The sequence below is a fragment of the Carcharhinus amblyrhynchos genome, chromosome 8, assembly GCF_965287045.1.
Source record: "Carcharhinus amblyrhynchos chromosome 8, sCarAmb.v2.hapA, whole genome shotgun sequence".
Classification (NCBI taxonomy): Eukaryota; Metazoa; Chordata; class Chondrichthyes; order Carcharhiniformes; family Carcharhinidae; genus Carcharhinus; species Carcharhinus amblyrhynchos.
In genome coordinates this window covers 120768730-120793268 of record NC_137331.1, presented here as the reverse complement: position 1 = coordinate 120793268, position 24539 = coordinate 120768730, and the positions used below count along the sequence as shown (strand labels likewise).

Here is a 24539-nt window from a genome sequence, read left to right as displayed (position 1 = left end):
CTCTGATTTGATTTCACACTTTTCCCACCATTCTATAGATGGCATCTCGACAGCTGACCCAAGCTCTGACTGGAACGCTCCGACAGAAGAGTGGGGAAATTGGCTGGTGGAGGAAACTACTTCAACTGAGCAGCCTGAGGATGTTGTTGCAGAAACTCAGAAGGTTAGTGGCCCCGAGCCGTTGTTGCAGTATTGTTCTTCCATGACCTTCACTTTACACTGCGCGAGATTGTACACTTGGGGCAGCAGTGGCAACGCCTGTTGGCAAATACGAAATTGTGTACACAGGCGTGTACGCAACTCCTGATTTGAGGTCAAACGTTGACGAACTACAGGAGGAACCGTGTCCTTTAGCACTTTGCAATGGTGAACCCTGCAGACAGGTTCTGAAATCAATCACTGTTGAACTCTTATTCATTTCCACTTTGAGTAAAGCGTGCACTATTGTTAGCGTCGGAAGATTCTTGCATGTACTTGGCTTCTATTTTTAACCAGCTAATGGGATTACACTTAGGTTTGAGACTCCTTGTAATCAAAGTTAAAGTGGATATTTTTGTTTAAAAAATATTGTGCCTAATTTATACATGAATATCGTTTTTAAATTCCACGAGTAATTTTATTAAAATGATTTTAGTCGAAGGTTTTATTTTTTAGTTTGAGGTGCTTTAGTGCTGGTAAAGCAACGGAAAGTAAAATCATAGAAGCTTCGAAATTGTCCAGCACAAAGTGACCACTTGGCCCGTTATCTCTGTCACCAAAAATGAGCAGTTCAGCCTAATCTCTTTCCAGCTCTTTGTTCATCTCCTTGTTAGAATCCTTACAGTGCAGAAGGAGGTCATTCAGCCCGCATCGACCACAATTCCACCCAGGCCCTATTCCAGTAACCCCACATGTTTACCCTACTAATCCCCTGATTCTAGGGTCAATTCAGCATGGCCAGTCAACCTAACCTGCATGTCTTTGGACTGTGGGAGGAAAGGCACGCAGACGTGGGGAGAAAGGCAGTAACCCGAGGCCGGAATTGAACCTGGGCTCCTGGTGCTGTGAGGCAGCAGTGCTAACCATTGTACCACCGTGCCGCTTTAAGTACTTCTATTAATAATAATGGTTTCTACCGTTTTCTCAGACAGAGCTCCACATCAGTACCATGCTCTTAAAACTTTCTCCTGCTCCCATATAGTCCCTCTGCCACTTATTTTAAATCTATTTTGATTTGGTTTATTATTGTCACATGCTTTGGGATACAGTGAAAAGTATGGAAACATCGAAAATGGGTGCAGGAGTAGGCCATTCGGCCCACAATACTCAAGGTATGGCCTCACCAAGGCCCAGTTTCTTGCATGTGATATATAAACAAAATTTACCGTTCATCGAGTACATAGGGGAGAAGGAAAGGAGAGAGTGCAGAATATAATGTTACAGTCATAGCTAGGGTGTAGAGAAAGATCAATTTAATATAAAAATTTATTTATTAGTCACAAATAAGGTTTACATTTAAGCTGCAATGAAGTTACTGTGAAATTCCCATAGTCGCCACACTCTGGCACCTGTTCAGGTCAATGCATCTAACCAGCACGTCTTTCAGATTGTGGGAGGAAACCAGAGGAAACCCACGCAGACACAGGGAGAACGTGCAAACGGCACACAGACAGTGACACAAGTCAGGAATCAAACCTGGGTCCTGGCACTGAGAGGCAGTAGTGTGATCTGCTGTGCTGCCCTAATATAAGGTAGATCCATTCAAAAGTCTGATGGCAGCAGAGAAGAAGCTGTTCTTGAGTTGGCTGGTCTGTGATCTCCGACTTTTGTATCTTTTTCCCGATGGAAGAAGGTGGCAGAGAGAATATCCAGGGTGCATGGAATCCTTAATTATGCTGGCTGCTTTTCTGAGGCAGCAGGAAGTAGAGACAGAGTCAACGGATAGGAGGCTAGTTTGCGTGATGGATTGGGCTTCTGGTTGTAAACTTCTCTGCGAAGAGGAATAGGTTCTTCCCCTCTACCCTGTATCTGGGCTTCCCATAATTTTTGTACACCTCAATTAAAGATCAAACCTATCTGTTCCATAGGACAGGGCCCCAGCTAATTCAACATTTCCCTCATCGCTAAAAATATCCATTTGTGGCAGCAGCATCATAAATTTCCTCTGTGCCATCTCGAGTGAAATCGCATCAAAACCAAAGGCTGTGTCCTGCACCCCCACCCCCCTTTACGGCCAAGTTGCAGCATTCTGCTTCACAGAAGATAAGAGTTTAAAAATAACCCCTGAAGCAGATGGGAAATGTTGTGAAGGGACACGTAACAAACAGAAATCTCCAAGCTCTAAGGCGGAAATAATGAAATTGAAGGGGAAAAGTGTAAGAGCAAAAAAGGGGCTGATTGAATTAGGTGGATCTGATGGTGTCTCTGCCCCTCCAGAATCAATATTAGCTGAAAAATTCCACTCGCGTTGGAAAACTACTGTACGAATTTTAACCCGATTACACCATTCCACCTTTCAACACCAGGAGCTCTCTGCACAGGGTTGAGCCAAAGTAGCAAGGCTGTGATATTTGCAGCTGTGCCAAGTCTTAACTGTGGAATTCCCAGCTGCGTCGCATATTGGAGTACTTGAACTTTTCGGGAGGGGTGAGGAGGGGCAGGAGATCGTTTCTGACAAGAAACCACACCCAGCATCTTTCGGTACTTTAGTGAACAGCAGTGGGAGCCGGCCACTCCAGCCAGTTGGCTTAGTTTTCAAATGAATTGTTGGAACATTTGAACAAATAAGCTGAAGGAAATAAACTCACGGGGACTGAGAGATAACAATGAGCACAATATTTATTGTACTGATACTTGCGACAGATCGTGATGAGTACAATACTTAACATACTGACACTTGAATATATTTGTTCAATCTGCACTAATGTAAGTATAACTACCAAACAAATTATGCTAGGAAAATGCATAGGGCAGCACGGTGGCACAGTAGTTAGTTAGCACTGCTGCCCCTCCGCGCCAGGAAACAGAATTCGAATGCCGGCTTGGATGACTGCCTGTACATTCTCCCCGTCTCTGCGTGGGTTTCCTCCAGGTACTCTGGTTTCCTTCCGCACTCCAAACGTGTGGGTTAGGCAGATTGGCCATGCTAAATTGCTCCTTTATTGTCAGGGGGATTAGGAGGTTAAATACATGCTATTACGGGGATAGGGAGTGGGTGAGAGAGTGTTGTCAGTACGGGCTCAAAGGGCCAAATGGCCTCCTGCTGTACTGTAAGAATTCTCTGATGGTAGGAACATCTTGGAACTGAAACCTTTGCCATCTCGAGCACCCTAAATAGTGGAAAAGAATTAAATCATGTTTAAATTATTTTTAGCAGCAGAATTCTTCCTCTTGAATATGAGAAGCTATTAAAAAATAGGATTAACGAACCAGATGGAGGAAGGGGATTGATAATTTTCTCAGTATTGGGCACATCTCTTCACAGCCACCAAGAACCTTGCTGTTAGTAATACCATTGAGGTGTTTTGATATTTATTCACAGTATTTTGATCCCGCTTTGCCACAGGGATTTGCTATTTTGGGTTCTTGTATTCAGGGGAGAGTTGCTCAGCTGTCATAAGCAGCAAAGTCTGGTGACTGGCACCACAGGAGTATTTGGGATCGGTGTCCTTAATGGTTCCAGCTGCTGTTTGGGAGCCACCTGAAGTTTTGGAGACCTCCAGTAACTCCTGACTCTCAAGTGGCGGCCTTGTGCTCAGGTTAGGAGGCCACCTCCCAGATGACACCTGAGGCTAAAAGGAGAGCAGTCGGCACTGTTTTCCAGTGGGACGTTGAGTGATACGAGCTGAGGGAAGCTCCCTCCTGACTCTGGAAATATGAATATAGCAGACTTCTACACAAGAATAGGTAACGATATTAACCGTCTCCTGTAAAATCGACGTTAACTTTACAAAAAAAAAGTTAGGCCTAAAAAAAAGCCAGGGATAAGGAGAGATTTTTGTTGCTGTGATTTGGTTGCTTCAAAGGATGGTAAACGTCGTTTAAAAAGTAATTTCCTAAATGGAAATTAATCTTAAAAGTTTAAAAAAAAGCAAGAAAAGATCAGAGGTAATGTGACTAACTGATGCTTCAAAGAGCTAGCTTAGGCACAATAGGCCAAACTGCCTCCTACATGTATAATTTTATACAAGATAAATTGATAACTCCGTTTTAAGGAGTGCATGGAAAATTAGAGTAATTTTATTAAGTTGTAAGTGTAAAGAAAACTTCAATTTGACACGATGGCCCAGTGGTTATCACTGCTGCCTCACAGCGCCAGGGACCCGGATTCGACTCCCGGCTTGGGTCACTGTCTGTGTGGAGTCTGCACATTCTCCCCGTGTCTGCGTGGGTTTCCTCCAGGTGCTCTGGTTTCCTCCCACAGTCTGAAAGACGCGCTGGTTAGGTGCATCAGCCGTGCTAAATTCACCCTCAGTGTACCCAAACAGACGCCGGAGTGTGACGATTAGGGGATTATTGCAGTAATTTCATTGCAATGTTATTTCGGCACACTTGTGATACTAAAAAACAAACTTTAAAGTTCCAGTGTGTAATATAACTCTTCACACTCCTATTTTCAGAGAATCCCTACAGTGCAGAAAGAGGCCATTTGGCCCATTGAGCCCCCACCGACAACAGTTCCACCCAGGCCCTAACCCCACAACCCTGCATTTTTGCCCTGCTGATCTCTTTGACACAGAGGCAATTTAGTATGGCTAATCAACCTAACCTGCACATCTTTGGGACTGTGGAGGGAAACTAGAGCACCCGGAGGAAAGCCACACAGACACGGGGAGAACGTGCAAACTCCACAAGACAGTCACCCAAGGCTGGACTCGAACCCAGGTCCCCTGGTGCTGAGAGGCAGCAGTGCTAACCACTGTGTCACCGTGTAGCCCACTATCTTCAGTCCTAACGTAGAAATAAAATAGTCCTCCATGAGCTGAGGCAACAGTTTTGCAGAGGATTCGGTCGCAGTGGTTTAAAAAAAGTTATGAAATGTTTTTAAACTAAAAACTGCTGTGTTCCATTTGTAGCTGTCAGATGAAGATAAGGATAAAGAGAAAGTGGACTCGGGTTTGCAAGCTTCTACAAACAACAAATCAAAGAAGAAAAAGAAGAAGAAGAAAAAGGGAGAAGATGCCACTGCTCCTGTACAAGTAAGCACGTTGGCTTTATTTAGTCAAGTACGAAAACCAGGCTATCGTCTATTGCCAAGACGGGGAGGAAGGTACACACTACACAGGCAAAGAAACAGGTGTAAAAATAATTCTAAAAGCGATGGAGAAGAGTAACTAAAGAAATAGTTTCCCCTAGCTGGGGGGTCTGCGGCCCCTGGCCGGGGGGGTTTGTGGCAGCCCCGACATCATTACAGCCTTGGTTCAAGCACGGACAAATGAATGCCAGAGTTGAGGTGCGAGGTCCACCTTTGACAGCATCAAGGAGCCTTAGAGAAACTGGAATCAATGGGAATCGGGGGAAAACTCCCACTGGTTGGGAGTCATACCTGGCGCAAAGGAAGATAGTAAGAAATCTCGCAACACCAGTTTAAAGTCCAACGTGTTTATTTGGGATCACCGAGCTTTCGGAGCGCAGCTGCTTCAAAACGAAAGAGCAGCAGTCCGGAAGCGCACGATTCCGAGTAAACCTGTTGGATTTTAACTTGGTGTTTGCGAGACTTCTCACTGTGCCCACCACAGTCCAATGCCAGCATCCCCACATCACAACAAAGGAAGATCGTGGCGCTTGGAGGCCGGTCATCTCAGCTCCAGGACACCTCTGCAGGAGTCCCTCAGGGAAGTGATGCTTCATCAGTAACCTCCCTTTCATCAGGAGGTTAGAAGTGGGAATGTTCGCTGATGGTTCTCAATGTTCAGCACCATTCCTGACTCCTCAGATACTGAAACAGTCCACATTCAGATGCAGCAAGACCTGGATAATATTGAGGCTTGGGCTGACGAGTAACATTCACGACTTTCCTATCATCCATATAATCCCAGACTTCCCTTTTTGTTCATTTTCTCACTCGACCTCTTTTCTTGCCTCTGAATATTTTTAAAGCTTCTGCTACCTTTGACATTTTCCCGAGCTGGTGAAGGATCATTGCCTTTGTTTCTCCTTCCACAAACGCTCCCTGTCTTAACACCGGAAAATGGAGGTGGTTTCACGATAAGGTGCGGACGCACCCGGAAGATCATAGAATCCCTACAGTGCAGAATGAGGCCATTCGGTCCATCGGGTCTGTACCAACCATAATCCTACCCAGGCCCTATTCCCGTAACCCCACATATTTACTGTACTAATCCCCCGATACTAGGGTTAATTTAGCATGGCCAATCAACCTAACCTGCACATCTTTGGAGTACTGGAGGAAACCGGAGCATCCGGGGGAAACCCACACTGACACAGTGATCCAAACCAGGAATCGAGCCTAGGTCCCTGGTGCTGTGAGGCAGCTGTGCTAACCGCTGTGCCACCATGTGTAATTCTGCTCCTGTATTTTATAGTCTAAATGTTTATGTACCATTCTGACAAAAGTATATATGATAATTACACATGCTTTTGAAATGCCTGGTACAAATAGGATGTTGGATTTCCTCCATAAACTTTCCTATATCTGCACTTTCCCAATTCTGGCCTCTTTAAAACAGCGCTCTCTCTCTCTCTCTTTCCCCCGCCGCCGCCGCCACCCCCCCCCCCCCCCCCCCCCACACACACACACACACACACACACACACACACACAACCTGATTCTAATTATTCCACTGTTAGTGGCTGCCTCTTCAGATGCCAAGCTCCTAACCTTTGGAACTTCCTCGCTAAACCTCTTCACCCCTCTTTTCCTCCTCCCAGGAAGAATGTTCCTGATGGTGGGGAGTTCAGAACTAGGGGTCATAGTTTGAGGATAAAGGGGTAGACCTTTTAGAGCTGAGGCGAGGAGAAATTTCTTCACCTAGAGAGTGGTGAATGTGTGGTACTCACTACCACAGAATGTAGTAGTTGAGGCCATGGACCCCAGGGTCCTTCCCAGTGGCCATGTCTGCAGTAAGTGCAGGTTGCTGGAGGAGCTCCAGCTCAAGGTGGATGAGCTGGCCTCTGAGCTACAGACACTGAGGCTCATCAGGGGGAGAGAGGGTGTCATTGTCAATGGGGTGCAAGTGACATCCACCCCCCCTAGACTGTCTAAATCTAAGGGTCAGGAACAAAAGGGGGCTGCTGGGAGGAGGAAGGGGGGTGAGGAGCGGAGGCCTCAGCCTCTTAATCTGCATAACAGGTTTGAGGTTCTTGCTTCCAGTCTGGAAGAGGACGAGGCAGGTGAGGTTGGCGAGCAAACTGCACACGGTACAGTGATGCAGCAGGACATAGGCAAAGAGAAGGGGAAAAGGAACGTAGTAGTGATTGGAGATAGTGGGGTGAAGGGTATTGACACTGTCCTTTGTCACAATGACAAAGTGCACAGAAGGGTGTGTTGTCTGCCTGGTGCTCGGGTACAGGATGTCGCAGCTGGGCTGCAGAGGAATCTGGAGTGGGAGGGTGAGAACCCAGTTGTGGTGGTACATGTGGGTGCCAGCGACGTAGGCAAAGTGCGGACTGAGGATCTGGGGAGGGAGTATGAGAAGCTGGGAATGGAATTAAAAAGTAGAACCGACAAGGTGGTCTTCTCTGGGCTACTGCCTGAACCGAGTGCAGACGGGCGTAGGGTTGACAGGATAAAGGAAGTGAATGGGTGGCTCAGAGATTGGTGTGGGAGGAATGGGATCGAATTTATGGGGCATTGGCACCAGTATTGGGGTAGGTGGGACTTGTTCGGGCGGGATGGGGTTGGTCTGAATCGTGCTGGGACCAGAGTGCTTGCGAATCGAGTAAAGAGGACTGTAGACAGGGCTTTAAACTAATTAGGGGGGGGGAGGGTGCGAGGGTAGGTGATGTTAGGAGGTCTACAGTTAAGGATAGGGTACAGGTAAGGGAAGAGGCTGAGGATGTCCCAAGTGGTGGCGTTACGGCAAATAGGGTCCAGAAGAAGGCTGGGATGAAAGCGCTTTATCTGAATGCACGAAGCATTCGGAATAAAGTGGATGAGCTGGTGGCGCAGATCGACACAAATGGATACGATCTGGTGGCCATTACAGAGACGTGGCTGCAAGGTGACAGGGACTGGGAGATGAATGTACAGGGCTACCAAGTGTTTAGGAAGGATAGGCAGGAGGAAAGAGGGGGTGGCGTAGCTCTGCTGATTAAGGACAGCATCAAGGTGGTAGCAAGGGATGATATCGGAGCCAAAGAGCAGAAAGTGGAATCGTTGTGGGTGGAGATTAGGAACAGCAAAGGGAGGAAGACGCTGGTGGGTGTCGTCTATAGGCCCCCGAATAATGATCTGGAGGTGGGGCGGGCTGTTAACGCGCAAATAAGTGCGGCGTGCAGGAATGGGACGGCAGTAGTTATGGGGGATTTCAATCTGCATATTGATTGGTCGACCCATGTTGGACGAGGTGGGCTCGAGGAGGAGTTCTTGGAATGCTGCCGGGATAGTTTCCTGGAACAGTGTGTGTTGGAGCCGACGAGGGAGCGAGCTATCTTGGATCTGGTGCTATGTAATGAGGCGGGTAGAATTAGGGACCTTGAGGTGAAGGATCCTCTTGGAGAGAGTGATCATTGTATGGTGGAGTTTCTGTTGCAGATGGAGGAGGAGAAAGTGGGTTCCCGGACACGTGTCCTTTGTTTGAATAGAGGGGAGTATGGTAGGATGAGAGAAGAATTGGCGAATGTGGACTGGGGGAGCGCGTTGGAAGGTAGGTCTGCTGAGGAGCAGTGGAGGATCTTTAAGGAGATCTTTCTTGGTGCTCAGCAGAAATTTATTCCGATGGTTAAAAAGGACAGTAGGAAGAGAGGTAATAAGCCGTGGATAACGAAGGAGGTGAAGGAAAGTGTTAAATTAAAAGCGGAGGAATTTAGAGTAGCTAAGAGCAGTGGGCGAGAAGAGGATTGGGAAAGGTTTAAATGTCAACAAAGATTGACAAAAAAGTTGATAAAGGAGGGTAGAAGAAGCTATGAAGCTGGGCTAGCGCTTAATATAAAAAAGGATAGCAAGAGTTTTTATAAATATATAAAAAGGAAGAGGCTGGCTAGGGTGAACGTTGGTCCCTTAGCGGATGAGAAAGGGGACCTAGTGGTAGGGGATGGGGATATGGCTAAGGTCTTGAATAACTTTTTTGTTTCTGTCTTCACGGAGGAGGACGTGAATAATTTGCCGGGTGTTAGCGATGGAAAGGTGGTAGGACTGGAGGGTCTTAATGACATTACTGTTACTAGAGAGGTGGTGCGCGACAGACTGGAGGGGCTGATTGTGGACAAGTCCCCAGGACCGGATGGAATGCATCCGAGGGTTCTGAAAGAAATGGCGGAGGTGATAGTGGATGCCTTGGTGGTTATTTTCCAGACGTCGCTGGATTCCGGGGAAGTGCCGGAGGATTGGAAAACGGCTAATGTTACGCCGTTGTTTAAGAAGGGTGCCAGGCAAAAGGCGGGGAATTACAGGCCGGTTAGTTTAACGTCTGTGGTAGGTAAAATGTTAGAATCCGTCATTAAGGAGGAAATTGCGAGGCATCTTGAAGGGAATTGCTTGATAGGGCAGACGCAACACGGTTTCATTAAAGGGAAGTCGTGTCTGACAAATTTACTGGAGTTCTATGAGGATGTGTCTAGGGCGGTGGATAGAGGAGAGCCGGTGGATGTGGTCTTTCTGGATTTTCAGAAGGCGTTTGATAAGGTACCTCACAAGAGGTTACTGCAGAAGGTCAGAGGACATGGAGTTGGGGGTAGGGTGTTAGCGTGGATAGAGGATTGGTTGTCAAATAGGAGGCAGAGAGTGGGGGTCAATGGGTGCTATTCGGATTGGCGGTTGGTGACTAGTGGGGTGCCCCAGGGGTCGGTGCTGGGGCCTCAGCTATTTACCATTTATATAGATGATCTGGAGGAGGGAACCGAGTGTAGGGTGTCGAAATTTGCTGATGACACCAAGATTGGGGGAAAGGCAAATTGTGCGGAGGGTGTGGAGAGTCTGCAGAAGGATCTAGATAGGCTGGGCGAATGGGCCAGGAAATGGCAAATGGAATTTAATGTTGGCAAGTGTGAGGTGGTCCACTTTGGTAGGAAGAATGGTAGGAAGGACTATTACTTACGTGGCGAAAAACTGCAGCAGGCGACGGTGCAGAGGGACCTCGGGGTCCTTGTGCATGAGTCGCAAAAACCCAGCCTGCAGGTGCAGCAGGTGGTCAGGAAGGCGAATGGGATGCTGGCCTTCATAGCGAGGGGGATTGAATATAAAAGTAGGGAGGTCTTGCTGCAGCTGTATAGGGCATTGGTGAGGCCGCAGCTGGAGTACTGTGTGCAGTTTTGGGCGCCGCACCTGCGCAAGGATATTTTGGCCTTGGAGGGAGTGCAGAGGAGGTTTACTAGGCTGATACCGGAGTTGAGGGGGTTGAGCTATGAGGAGAGGCTGAATAAACTAGGCTTGTACTCGTTAGAGTTTAGAAGAATGAGGGGAGATCTCATTGAGACGTATAAGATGATGAATGGGATGGATAGGATAGAGGTGGAAAGACTCTTCCCGCTCAAAAAAGACAGTAGGACTAGGGGGCACAGCCTCAAGATAAAGGGGGGGCGGTTCAGAACGGAGTTGAGGAGGAACTTCTTCACTCAAAGGGTGGTGAATCTCTGGAATTCTCTGCCCGTTGAAGTGGTGGAGGCTGCCTCGCTAAATATTTTTAAGAAGCGGGTTGATGGGTTTTTGATAAGAGAGGGGATTAAGGGTTATGGGGAGAGGGCGGGAAAGTGGAACTGAGCCACGACAGATCAGCCATGATCTTATTGAATGGCGGGGCAGGCTCGAAGGGCCAGATGGCCTACTCCTGCTCCTATTTCTTATGTTCTTATGTTCTTAAAACACTATCTGATTTCAAGAAGAAATTAGATATAGCTCTTGGGGCTAAAGGGATCAAGGGATATGGGAGGAAAGGGGGGATCAGAGTATTGAATTCAGTGATCGGCCATCATCAAAATAAATAGTGGAGCAGGCGCAAAGGGCCGAATGGCCTCCTCCTGCTTCTGGTTTCAATGTTTCTAAATGGGAGAGTTTATTTGAATATGTGTTAGTTTAGCTGTGTTAACGCTTTTCACCCTCAGAAACTTCATGTGCAGCCAGACCCTTCTCCAGAACTTGAGCACGTACTTAAGCTAACACTGCGGCGAGTAACTCACTGCCTGACTCCCCAAAGCCTGCCCATCATCTGTGAGGCAGAAAGCAGGAGTGTGATGGAAAATTCTCCACTTAGTTTAAACGTTTTCTGCTTTTTACAAAAGGAGACCGAGGAGCAAGAGAGAGAATCCATTAGTGGAGACCAGGAGCAGCTTGCTGTACAAGAGCAGCCTGAAAAGGAGACTGCTCCACCTATTGAAACAATATGCACTAGTGAACCAACTGAGGTAAGAGCTAGTATGTCAATGTTTAATAAATGGCTGACTCGAAAGTAACTGTTATTGAAAGAGGGGTAGGCCATTGGGTTGGCACAGTGGTTGGCACAGCTGCCTCACAGCACCAGGGACCAGGCTTTGACTCCCAGCTTGGGTCATTGTCTGCATGGAGTTTGCACGTTCTCTCTGTGTCTGAGTGGGTTTCCTCAGGGTGCTCTGGTTACCTCCCACAGTCCAAAGATGTACAGCTTAGGTGGATTGGCTGTGCTAATTTTCCCTTTAGTGTCAGGGGGTAAATGCATGAGGTTATGGGGATAGGGCCGGGTGGGATTATGGTCAGTGCAGATTCGATGGGCCAAATGGCCTTGTTCTGCATTTTAGGGATTCTATGATTTAGTCCCTCAGACCTGTTCTTCTATTCATTGGGACTTGGATGATAGGATTGGAAGCCACATATGCATACTTGCTAAAGACAGAAACATTGTAGGCGTAAAGATCATAGAATCCTGACAGTGCAGAAAGAGGCCCCTCAGCCATTCAAGCCTGCACTGACGACAGCCCCACACAGGTGCCACCCCTGTTACCTCATGTATTTATCCCCATGTCCTCCTGAACCTAAGGGGCAATTTAGCACGGCCAGTCAACCTAACCTATATAGCTTTAGACTGTGGGAGGAAACCTACGCAGACATGAGGAGAGCATGCAAACTCTGCACAGTCGCCCAAGGCTAAATTAAATCCAGGTCCTTGGCACTGTGAGGCAGCAATGCTAGCCACCGTGCCACCTATTAATGAGATATTAATAGATTCTCTTGTTTAAGAAAGGAAGCTGGGATAGTCCAGGAAATTATAGGCCAGTGAGCCTGTATCAGGGGTGAGGAAGCTTTTGGAAAAGAAACCAAGGGACAGAATACATGCATATTTGGAAGGATATGGGCTAGCTAGTGACAGGCAGCATGGTTTTGTTTGGGGAAGGTCATGTCTCACCAAATTGAATGAGTTTTTTGAAGAGATAACAAAGGTAATTGATGAGGGAAGCGCTGTGGATGTAGTTTGTGTGGACTTTAGTAAGACGTTTGACAAGGTCCCACATGACAGACTAGTGCAAAAACTAAAATCACGTAGGGTTCAGGGTGGGCTGGCTAGATGGAGAGAGAACCGGCTTGGTTATAGAAGATGGTGGAAGGGTGATTTTCAGAATGGAGATCTATAGCTAGTGGTGCTCTGCAGAGATCAGAATTGGAGCCTCTGTTTGTAGTATATATATATATAAATGATCTGGAGGAAAATGTGGGGATCTGATTGGTAAATTTACAGATGACATGGAGATTGGCAGAGTTGCTGATAGTGCTGGGGATTGTCAGAGGATGCAACAGGATATGGATAGATTGGAGACTTGGGCACAGAAATGGCAGATGGAGTTTAACCTGAACAAATGCAAAGCAATGCATTTTGGAGGATCAGATTTACGTGTGAATGGCAGAACCTTTAGGAACACTAACAGACAGAGGGATCTGGGTGTGCAAGTCCATAGTTTCCTAAAAGTGACAACACAGATAGCCAAAGTGATTAAGAAAGCAAATGGCATGCTTGCCTTCATCAGCATTGAGTACAAAAGTTGGGAAATCATGTTGTAGCTGTACAAAAACTTGGTTAGGCTGCATTTGGAGTATCGTGTGTAGTTCTGGTCACCACACTACCAGAAGAATGTGGAAGTTTGGAGAGAGTACAAAGAAGGTTCACCAGGACGTTGCCTGGTGTTGAGGGTGTTGGCTATCAGGAGAGGTTAAATAAACTTGGATTGTTTTCACTGGAAACATGGAGGCTGAGCAGAGACCTGATAGAGGTCTACAAAATTATGAGACATAGACGGGATGGATAGTCAGAGGCTTTTTCCCAGGGTGGTAGTGTCAATTACAGGGGGGCATAGGTTCAAGGTGAAAGAGGGAAAGTTTAAGGGTGATGTGTGGAGGCAGTTTTTCATGCAGAGTGGTGGGTGTCTGGAACGCGCTGCCAGAGGAGGTAGTGGAAGCAGGCACATTAACAATTTTTAAGAGACACCTAGATGGGTACATGAATAGGGCGGGAATAGAGGGATATGGTCTGAACAAGGGGAGAAGGTTTGTTTTTTTAGTTTAGTGAGGGCATCACGATTGGCACACACTTGGAGGGTGAAGGGCCTGTTCCTGCACTGTACTTTGTTGATTTAAATAAATGGGACAAACGTGGTAAATGGATTTCCGTGCAAGCAAATGTTTGTTCTTCTGCTTTGGACTTAAAATGAGGGTAAATTAGAAATAGCGGATATGCAAATAGACGTGAGAGTCCAGGCAAACAGCTCATTAAAACATCATGAAATGGTGATGAAAATGATCAGGAAGGTTACTGAATTGCTGGCCTTCATATGCAGGGGACTAATCTCCAAGGGGGTAGAGGTCACGTTTTGGCAATGCAAAATCCTGGTTACGCAATCCAGCACCAAGCAGCCAACTTGATTGGCATCACATTGTCCACTCCTGACAAAGCAGTGAGATGTGCCTCGCAGTTGCTTTATTTAAAGGCCAGGCACTCTCATTGCCGGCAAGCAAAATTTATAGAACTCTTTCTGTTGGAGACTTTCTGAAAGTGCAAGTTATTCAAACTTTGGCCTCTCCCACATTCCTTTATCTGATGTTTGTAACTTTGCCTTCAGCAGTCTAGGCCCTGTGTCCTGTCATTCCCTGTCCCACTTAAAATAAATCCTTCTCACCAAGCTTCAGCATCTCCACCTTTACCAATCTCTGCCCTTTTTAGACTTTACATCTTTAAACCTCTGAAGAGCCTGAGGACATTACCCTACATTGCCATGCAGATGCAAGTTGTTGAAAGAGAAGGATGAGTAAAGACCTGATAGAAGTTTATAAAATGATGAGGGGTATAGATAGGGTGAACAGTTGGAAGTTTTTTCCCAGGGCAGAAATGACCATTACAAGGGGGCTCAAGTTCAAGATAGGGGGGAAAGGTTCAGTGAAAGTTTTTTACACCGAGGGTGGTGGGGGCCTGGGATGCAGTGCCAAGTGAGGTGGTTGAAGCAGATATGTTAGCCACATTTAAGATTTACCTTGCTAGGCATGTGAACAAACAGGAAATAGAGGGATACACGCGGTTGGTTTAGATAAGTAAACATGATCAGCGCAGGCTTGGATGGCGAAGGGCCTGTTCCTGTGCTGTATTGTTCTTTGTAAACATTTTAGATGGGATCCTTCATCCGTACTTAGAAAAAAATAGAATCCTTACAGTACAAAAAGAGGTCGTTTGGCCCATCAGGTCTGTACCAGCCACAATCCCACTCGGGCCCTATTTCCACAACTGCACACATTTAACCCACCAATCCGCCTCTTGCTCGGGTCAGTTTAGCAATCAACCTAACCCACACATCTTTGGACTGTGAGAAGAAATGGGAGCATCCGGAGGAAACTCACACAGACACGGAAAGAATGTGCAAACTCCACACAGACAGCGACCCAAGACGGGAATTGAACCGGGACCTTGTACCGCACACTTCCTGACTGGGAAGGGAGATTTAAATCTCAAATCTTTTTTTTTTGTTGTCTCCTTACAGGTCGAAGAGGCACAGCCGGTAGAAATTACTGAAGAGCCGGCTGTAATTGTGGAAAATTCTTCCCAGGATATCACTTCCCAAGTGCCAGACACACTATCAGAGACAGAGTCACCTGCCTCTGCCACTAAACAGAATAACCTGCCTCCTTCACAAGGTCAGTGTTTTAAATCTACCTAAATGTGGCCAGGGTATTTTGTGCTTATGATCTTAAGAGCAAACAAATTATAAAGCACGTTAAGCCGAAGCAAAGTAGGAATTTAAATATATATGGCATGGTTTGAACTCTGAGGGGTTCCAATAGCCCATCAACTATGTAGTGAACCTATCGCAGCTTCGCTGCAATGAATGTCAGAGAAGGATGTGACTCCCCTTGTCATCAAAGGCAACATTTGACCATGTGAGGCATCACAGAGCCCTAGCAAAATTAAAGTTAATGGAAATCAGTGAAGCTCTTCACTGGTTGAAGTCACATCTGACAGTTCATAGAATCATAGAAATCCTACAATGCAGGAGGCCATTCAGTCCATCAAATCTGCCCCGACAACAATCCCACCCAGAGTCTATCCCCATAACCAACTGCATTTACCCTAGCTAATCCCCCTAACACTAAGGGGCAACTTGGCATGGTCAATCCACCTGACCCCCCAAAACTTTCAGACTGTGGCAGGAAACCGGAGCACCAGGAGGAAACCCACGCAGACACGGGGAGAACGTGCAGACTCCACACACACACAGTGACCCAAGTCGGGAATCGAACCCTAGGCCTGTGGCGCTGTGAAACAGCAGTGTTAATCACTGTGCTGCCATGCCGTCCTCGTTGTGGTGTTTTGAGGTCAGTTATCTCTGCAGGAGTCCCTCAACGGAGTGTCCTCAGTCCAGCCATCTTCAGCTGCTTCACCAATGACCTACCATCCATCAGGTCAAAAGTTGGGGATGTTCGCTGATGACTGCACGATGTTCAGCACCATTCACGATGACTCAGATACTGAAGCAGTCTTTGTGAATGAACTTAAAAAAAACAGAATATAATGTCATAGAAATCTTTCTAAATGTTGGGCCATTATTATCACCTCAGTGTGCACCAGCTGATCTGTTTCTGCATTGGGAGGCTGAAATAGTCCGTCAAGTTGATGACTGTTTCACTTGTGGCAATCTAGAAGCTTTTGCAGCTTTTTGTTTGCTTTCATAATCTGTTGTTAGTGCCAGTCTAAAGATGTATTTTTTATTTTGCCTTAATATGGGGTGTAACATAACACCCAGGAGTATTGTAACCAGCTGTTTCTGACAACCCAATCTCCAGTGATCGCTGATGGGATTTGGCCACTGTGCTGATGAGGCGGGCTGTAGCAATGATGTTGTAATCAGGCACCAGGGAAGCTGTGGCTTTGGTTGCTCTCTTTCTTACTGTAAAGACTCAGGGAGGCCGACTGGAAAGGAACACAGTTTATTACAGAATGCAAAGCAAAACTGGTCTACATTCACCAGTCCCTGCCTGAGACCATCATTCAGCAGGCCCAGTCTTGGGTCTGCCTGATAAAAGGCTCAGCTAATGAGTTCTGGCTTGGCAGGCCACTGCCAGTTCCAGGGGAACTTGTACTCGAGCCCCACAAGGTGAGCAATCAGTGACGATTGATGGACCTTGTGGGGTTATCACAGTCACGTTTTCTAATTTTGGCCAAAGCAAGAACCCAGGGTGAGTTGGAGGGAGTGGAGGGGAGCTGTTGGGTCCTTTAGTTCACAGGAGAGGGTAGAAATTAGTTGGCCTTCTACCTCTCACTGGTAATGCTGCATAATGGAGCAGTACAGTGGTTATCACTGCTGCCTTAGAACTCAGGGACCCAGGTTCGATTCCAGGTTTGGTGACTGTGCAGAGTCTGCATGTTCTCCCCGTGTCTGCATGGGATTCCTCCGTGTGCTCCAGTTTCCTCCCACACTCCAAGGATGTGCAGGTTGAGTGGATTGACCGTGCTAAATTGCCCCTTCATGTCCCAAGATGTATAGGTTGGATGAATTAGCCATAGGAAATGTGTGGGGCTGTGGGGTGGGTAAGATGCTCTTGCTAAGAGTCAGTGCCAACTCAATGGGCTGAACGGCCTCCTGCACTGTGGGTTCTATGGATATGTTCACCCTCCTGATGACCAAGCACGTGTATAATCACGACTCGCTGTGCTCCAGACCTCAACCTTGTGTTTCCTCTGTTCCAGCAAAATCTGAAGAGAACTGGGAGTCTCCGAAACAGATCAAGAAGAAGAAGAAAGCTAGAAGGGAAACATGAGCTTTTTTTTTGTATTCAGTGGTCAGTTGTTATGCAAAATGATCTTGAAGAAAAAAAATCTGTTTATGCAATAATTTGTGAAAATGTACAGAATTTTATAGAAGAAAATTTGACTGTAATTTTTATTAAAACTTATTGCAATGTGCATGAGCAAACTTGATTTGATACCATGTAACAAACTTCAAGTGAAACACACTGATGCTGTCTACAGCCAGTTTCATGCTGGGCCTGAGTTTGTTGACACTAGGAAACGTGTGATTTTCTTTGTTTCTTTTAATTTTTTTTTAAAAGGGTTTGGGGAAATATTTGTGCAGAACCAAATCATATCCATTTGGCTCCACACGAGAGATTTGCGACCACAAGTTGACTTTTAAATTCAGAAGCTTGGCCAAATGAAGGGTAATGTCTAGGGAGCGCGTTATGCTTTTCTGTTTTTTCTCCGCCCCACACTCACCCCACACCCACCCCTCATTCTCACCCACCCCACACCCACCCCTCATTCTCACCCACCCCACACCCACCCCTCATTCTCACCCACCCCACACCCACCCCTCACTCTCACTCACACCCAAGCTTCGGTTTGATATCAAAGTAATTAAGAAGCTGCAGTTGTCCTTGGGAAAGAGTGGTAGGGTCTCCAAACTGCAGTGAGCACATCACGTCGGAAACATATACAGTTAAAAATGTAGATCCTCTGGGAGTTCAAACAGTGGAGCATAAAGTGGGGGCGGGGGGGAAGGGAAAAAATATTTAGATAGCTTTAATATTTGTGGACAGAATTACAATATCTATCAGGAATAACATTTTACTGCCTTAACCTTTAGTGTATAGAGAGAAAGGTGTTTAGATAACAAAGGGAAGTGATCAGAATCATTAAATGCAGATTCATAACACCAGGAGGGTGGGCGGTTGGGATAAATTAACAGTCGCGTATGGTGGGAAGATGTTTAGCGCCACTTAACATTGGAAGCACGCTGCAAACTATCCAGCTGTGTAGACAGATATTTTCTTTTGTTCTTAAAAAAGTCAATCTCCAGATGCCATCCCTCTGCTGGTTCAAGCGGGTTTCGTCTGACCTGCAGTTTGGTTCTGCCGAAAACCACCACCACCACCCCCCAAAAAAAAAACTGGTGTGGGAGTTGACACTGCTCAATAGTTAGTCACTAGACTTTTCCAAGCAGCGTAAAACCTGATGGCAGCAGACAAAACTGCCGCTGGTGCGACAGCCTCATTGTGTATGCTTTCACACAGTTCATCAGAGTTAAGAAGGCTAACAAGAGTGTGGGGGGAAGGAAATTGAATTGGATGAGAACAAATGGGAATATACTTGAAGCAAAAGGTTTATAAATAGCGGTCAGAGTTAAAGCACAAATGTTAAAAAGAAAAAAAATGTAAATCATTAAACTGAAATAGCCCGGTCAGAACCTCAACTGTAACCCTGCAGGTAAACGATTCCAGTTTCTACCCTGCGGTGTTGGCATCTGAGCATTGTTAGGAATGACTGGTGCATGCTATGCCATGTGCATTGTTTAATAACTTTACCAAATGTACATTCTTATTGATGAGGACCATGGTATTTTACACCACCTACTTGAGTTAGCCTGATCATCGTAAGCCATGATTATTGTTTTTTGAATGGGTGTAAAATGTTCATGCTGCACAGTGAAGGGAAACGGAGCATAAAGTTTAAGCGAGCAGATACTAATGGTACCTAGTCCACTAATCTACTGTGTCATGACTGTTACTTAGTTTGATGACACCAGATTGCTAAGGTTTTTGCAAAGTTTCAATAATGAGTGTCATTATGCTCCCAGTAACCTGCCTTAATTGGTTATGACGTGGTATTTGTTGTGCTTTCGTAATTACCTTGATTACTAAAGTGAAACAAATGTATTTATACCTGTTTCAGAAACATAGCAAGTATGTTTACATGTTCTAAAGTTTGTTAAAATGCAATGAATTTCTAAGTTGATTTGTTCAAATAAATTTAGCAAATTAATATGCATGCATTGCTTTTTTTTATTTGTGCGACTGGCCAGCATTTGTTGCCCATCCCTATTTGCCGTTGTAGGGCAGTTCAGAGTCAATCACGTTGCTTTGGCTCTGGAGTCGCATGTAGGGTCAAACCAGGTAAAGACAGCAGATTTCCTTCCCTAAAGGACGTTAGTGAACCAGATGGGTTTTTCTGACAGTTGGCAATTAGGATCATAGAATCCCTATAGTACAGGAGGAGGCTGTTCGGCCCATTAAGTCCTATATCAACGACAATTCCACCCAGGCCTCCATCCTCACAACCCCACATATTTCCCCTGTTAATCCCTCTAACCTACACATCCCAAAATACTAGAGGGCAATTTAGCATGTCCAACCTAACCTGCATATCTTTGGACTGTGGAAGGAAGCTGGAGGAAACCCATGCAGACATAGGGAGAATGTGCAAACTGCATAGATAGTGGAAATAAAACAGTTGTTTCATAGCTCATGGACATTTTTGCCCATCCCTAATTGCCCTCGAGTGTGGCTGAGTTAATCATGTTGCTGTGGGTCTAGTCATGTACGCCAGACTGGGTAAAGACAGTAGATTTCCTTTCCTCAAGGACATTAGTGAAGCAGATGGGTTTTTCCAACAACTGATGACAGTTTCAGTGACTGATACTATTCCAGAATTCCTTAAAAATTGATTAGAAGTCCACCAAACTGGGATTTGAACTCCAAGCATGTAGATTACCAGTCCAGTGGCATTACTATTCTAAGCTTAAAGCTTATTTATTAGTGTCACAAGTAGCCTTGCATTAACACCGCAGTGAAGTTACTGTGAAAATCGCTTAGTCACCACGCTCTGGTGCCTGTTCGAGTACACGTAGAGAATTTAGCATGGACAACGCACCTAACCAGCACATCTTTCGGACTGTAGGAGGAAACTGGAGGAATCCCACAGATGCACACACAGAGAATGTGCAGATTCCCAGACAGTGACCCAAACTAGGAATCGAACCTGGGTCCCTGGTGCTGTGAGGCAACAGTGTGAACCACTGTGCCCAGTGATCAACTTATCCATATTAAGGTCAACTTAATATAAGGTAGGTCCATTCAAAATTCTGATGGGTAGATGCTGTTCTTGAGTCGATGGGGACCTCGCGTATCCTCACGGACGGTGACCCAAGCTGGGAATCGAACCTGGGTCCCTGGTGCCGAGAGGTGGCAGTGCCAGCCATTCCATGTTGCGCAGGGTTTGATGGTGTGTCAATATGAAGGAGTGAGTAAGAGGAAAATGAGGTGCAATTTGGGAAGTAGCGAGTAGGGAAAGGGAAAGGAGAAGGACACTGGGAGAGGGGAAGTGGAAGTGATGCAGTGTGGTGGGTTGTGTAGGGGATTTGAACATTAAACCTCCAGCCAATGAGAATGAAAGAATATAACCCACAGGGATTATCTCAGAGGGAGAACACTGCAGTGGGTGGGGTGTGGGTATTCATAGAAAATCATAGAATCCCTACAGTACAGGAGGAGGCCATTTGGCCCATCAAGTCTGCACCAACCACAATCTCACCCCAGCCCTATTCCCACAACCCCACACATTCTACCCTGCTAATCCCCCTGATACTAACACACAATTTACCATGACCGATCCACCTAACCCGCACATCTTTGGAATGTGGGAGGAAACCCAGGGAGAAAGTGCAGACTCCGCACAGACAGTGACCTGAAGCCGGAATTGAACCCGAGACCCTGGCGCTGTGAGGCAGCAGTGCTGTTATTCATGGGGGGAGGTGGAGGAGATATTGATCTGAATGATGCAACTGCACCCAGTGGGTGGGCACAGTAAGAAGTCTCACAACACCAGGTTAAAATCCGACAGGTTTATTTGGTAGTAAACGCCACTAGCTTTCGAGGTTTGCCCCTTCGTCAGGTATATTTGATGAATTTCAGACTTCCGTCAAGTCTAATGGCATTTGCCATAGATCAGCCCCCTACCATCCCGATTCGAATGGGTTGGTGGAGTGAGCCATGTAGACGTTTAAGGCTTCCATGGTGAAGCAGGCTTATAGGCTGTTGCCTTTATGATTGGCATGTGTTTTGCTCTCCCCTGCACTGGGGCCAGCCTGTAGGGTTGCTAATGGGTCAGTGCCTGTGTTCCTGACTTAGACTTAGTGTTCCCAAATTTGTAGGGGAGGTTAGGCAATCATCACAGAAAGAATAAAATGTTAAAGTTTATTTATTAGTGTCACAAGCAGGCTTACATTAACACTGCAATGCAGTTACTGTGGAAAATCCCCTAGTCGCCACACTCCGGCACCTGTTCAGGTACACTGAGGGAGAACATAATAAGAACGTAAGAAATAGGAGCAGGAGTAGGCCAACTAGCCCTTCGAGCCTGCCCCGCCATTCAATAAGATCATGGCTGATCTGTCGTGGCTCAGTTCCACATTCCCGCCCTCTCCCCATAACCCTTAATCCCCTCTCTCATCAAAAACCCATCAACCCGCGTCTTAAAAATATTTAGCGAGGCAGCCTCCACCACTTCAACAGGCAGAGAATTCCAGAGATTCACCACCCTTTGAGTGAAGAAGTTCCTCCTCAACTCCGTTCGAAACCGCCCCCCCTTTATCTTGAGGCTGTGTCCCCTAGTCCTCCTATCCTTTCTGAGTGGGAAGAGTCTCTCCACCTCTATCCTATCCATCCCATTCATCATCTTATACGTCTCAATGAGATCTCCCCTCATTCTTCTAAACTCTAACGAGTACAAGCCCAGTTTATTCAGCCTCTCCTCATAGCTCAACCCCCTCAACTCCGGTATCAGCCTAGTAAACCTCCTCTGCACTCCCTCCAAGGCCAAAATATCCTTGCGTAAGTACGGCGCCCAAAACTGCACACAGTACTCCAGCTGCGGCCTCACCAATGCCCTATACAGCTGCAGCAAGACCTTCCTACATTTATATTCAATCCCCCTCGCTATGAAGGCCAGCGTCCCATTCGCCTTCCTGACCACCTGCTGCACCTGCAAGCTGGGTTTTTGCGACTCATGCACAAGGACCCCGAGGTCCCTCTGCACCGTCGCCTGCTGCAGTTTTTCGCCATGTAAGTAATAGTCCTTCCTACCATTCTTCCTACCAAAGTGGACCACCTCGCACTTGCCAACATTAAATTCCATTTGCCATTTCCTGGCCCATTCGCCCAGCCTATCTAGATCCTTCTGTAGACTCTCACCACCCTCCGCACAATTTGCCTTTCCACCAATTTTGTTTAGCGTGGTCAATGCTCTTTCAGACTATAGGAGGAAATCCATGCAGACATGGGGAGAACGTGCAGACTCCACACAGAGACCCAACCTGGGAATCGAACCTGGGTCCCTGGCACTGTGAGGCAGCAGTGCTAACCACTGTGCCACCATACTGCCCTGAGTACCGTGACTCTCAGAAAGGGGAAAGATCATTTAATGTTGACAACCTCATGGCAGTGAGGAATTTTCGCTGCGGATCTGCCTTGGTGCTAGGGAAGGTTATGGAGAAGATGGGGCTGGTCTCATGTGTGGCGGGAGCAAGGGGCTCTTGAGTGAAGAAGCATGTTGGCCCCCTTGTGTAAGAGGTAGACGCAGATCCAAGAGACAGGCAGGTGTCAGCTTCATCTGTACCAACTTCTGAATTTAATGTTTCGATACCCAGGGTTTGACCAAGGGAGCCTCTGGCTTTGGTGACCAGGGTAGAAGAGGTTCCCTGTGAAACACAAGACTAGTGAGAAAGCGGATATCTGAAGTAATCCTAAGGTTGGTAACACCTTAAAGCATCGTGTGAGGCAGTGGCATTCTATTGGCATGCCTGGGTACCTGAGAGATTATGTGAAAGCTTGAATGCAAAGGAAGAGGAAATCTAAAAGGAGAGGTTGAAAACCTGGTTGTGAATCCTTGGCAAAGACATACAAGAGAAAGCCTCACGTGAGAGAAGATTTCAAAACGTGTTCTTCGAGAGTGATGATTGGAAATCCTGGTGTGGAAGCCAGAGTTCCAGTGAGGCTAATTGTTTTCTGTGAAGTAGAGTTGGGGTAAAGTATTTTAGTTAATCTCTTCTTGAGTAACAAAGTTTTATTATTTTGTTAAAAGTGAATCGGCAGTTGTGTGAGTCAATTCATCCATGTCTTCAAGAAGGAAACAAAACTTAGGATTTGTGAAGCTGGGTTCCATTGGAACATCGGTTGGGATCGTAACAGTTGTTGTTCACTGCTATTTAAGGCTGGCATGGTGGCACAGTGATTGGCACCACAGCCTTACAGCTCCAGCGACCCAGGTTCAATTCCAGCCTTGGGTCACTGTCTGTGTGGAGTTTGCATGTTCTCCCTGTGTCCGTGTGGGCTTCCTCTGGGTGAACAAAGAACAAAAGAACAAAGAAAATTGTATCACAGGAACAAGCCCTTCAGCCCCACACCCATGATGATGCCCGACTTAACTAAAACCTCCGACTCTTCCGGGGACCATATCCCTCTATTCCCATCCTATTTGCGTATTTGTCAAGACGCTCCTTAGAAGTCACTACCCTATCCGCCTCTACTACCTCCCCCGGCAACGAGTTTCAAGTACCCACTATTTTCTATGTCAAAAACTTGCCTCATACATCACCTTTAAACCTTGCCCCTTGCACCTTAACCCTGTGCCCCCTAGTAATTGACTCTTCCACCCTGGGAAAAAGCTTCTGACTATCCACTCTGTCCATGCTCCTCATAATCTTGTAGACTTCTATCAGGTCGCCCCTCAACCTGCGTCGTTCCAACCTTCGGTTTCCTCCCACAGTCCAAAGATTGCTATGCTAAATGTGTCTTAGTATTAGTGGAATTAGCAAGGTAAATGTGTTAGCAGGGTTACGGGGATAGTGTCTGGTGGGATTGTTGTCAGTGCAGGCTCAACGGGCCAAAGAGCCTTCTTCTGTACCATAGAAATTCTACGGACAATATCTAAGTCATTATTTTTAGTGATATTGGTTGAGGGATAAAAGTTAGCCTGGAAGAATTCCACTGATATTCTTCAAAATGGTACTAGTGAGGTTCTTCATAGAATCCTACAATGCAGAAGGAGGCCATTTGGCCCATCGAGTCAAAATCCCACCCAGGCCCGATCCCTACGTTTCCTTGCATTTACCCCAGCTAGTCCCCTTGACATTAAGGGGCCAATCCACCTCACCCACACATCTTT

General features: G+C 46.4%; 1 protein-coding gene across 2 annotated transcripts in view; it reads left to right on the top strand.

Annotated features, from left to right (window-relative positions):
* Positions 1–17507, top strand: part of LOC145346872 (protein LYRIC-like) — a 72858-nt gene extending 55351 nt beyond the window's left edge. For both annotated transcript variants that reach the window (XM_080194733.1, XM_080194732.1), the window contains 5 exons: positions 39–163; positions 5055–5177; positions 11377–11499; positions 15088–15241; positions 17292–17507. In XM_080194733.1, the coding sequence (XP_080050859.1) occupies positions 39–163; positions 5055–5177; positions 11377–11499; positions 15088–15241; positions 17292–17362 (596 nt within the window). In that variant the 3' untranslated portion in view covers positions 17363–17507. The remainder of the gene's footprint in view (positions 1–38; positions 164–5054; positions 5178–11376; positions 11500–15087; positions 15242–17291) is intronic.
* The last annotated feature ends 7032 nt before the right edge of the window (positions 17508–24539 follow it).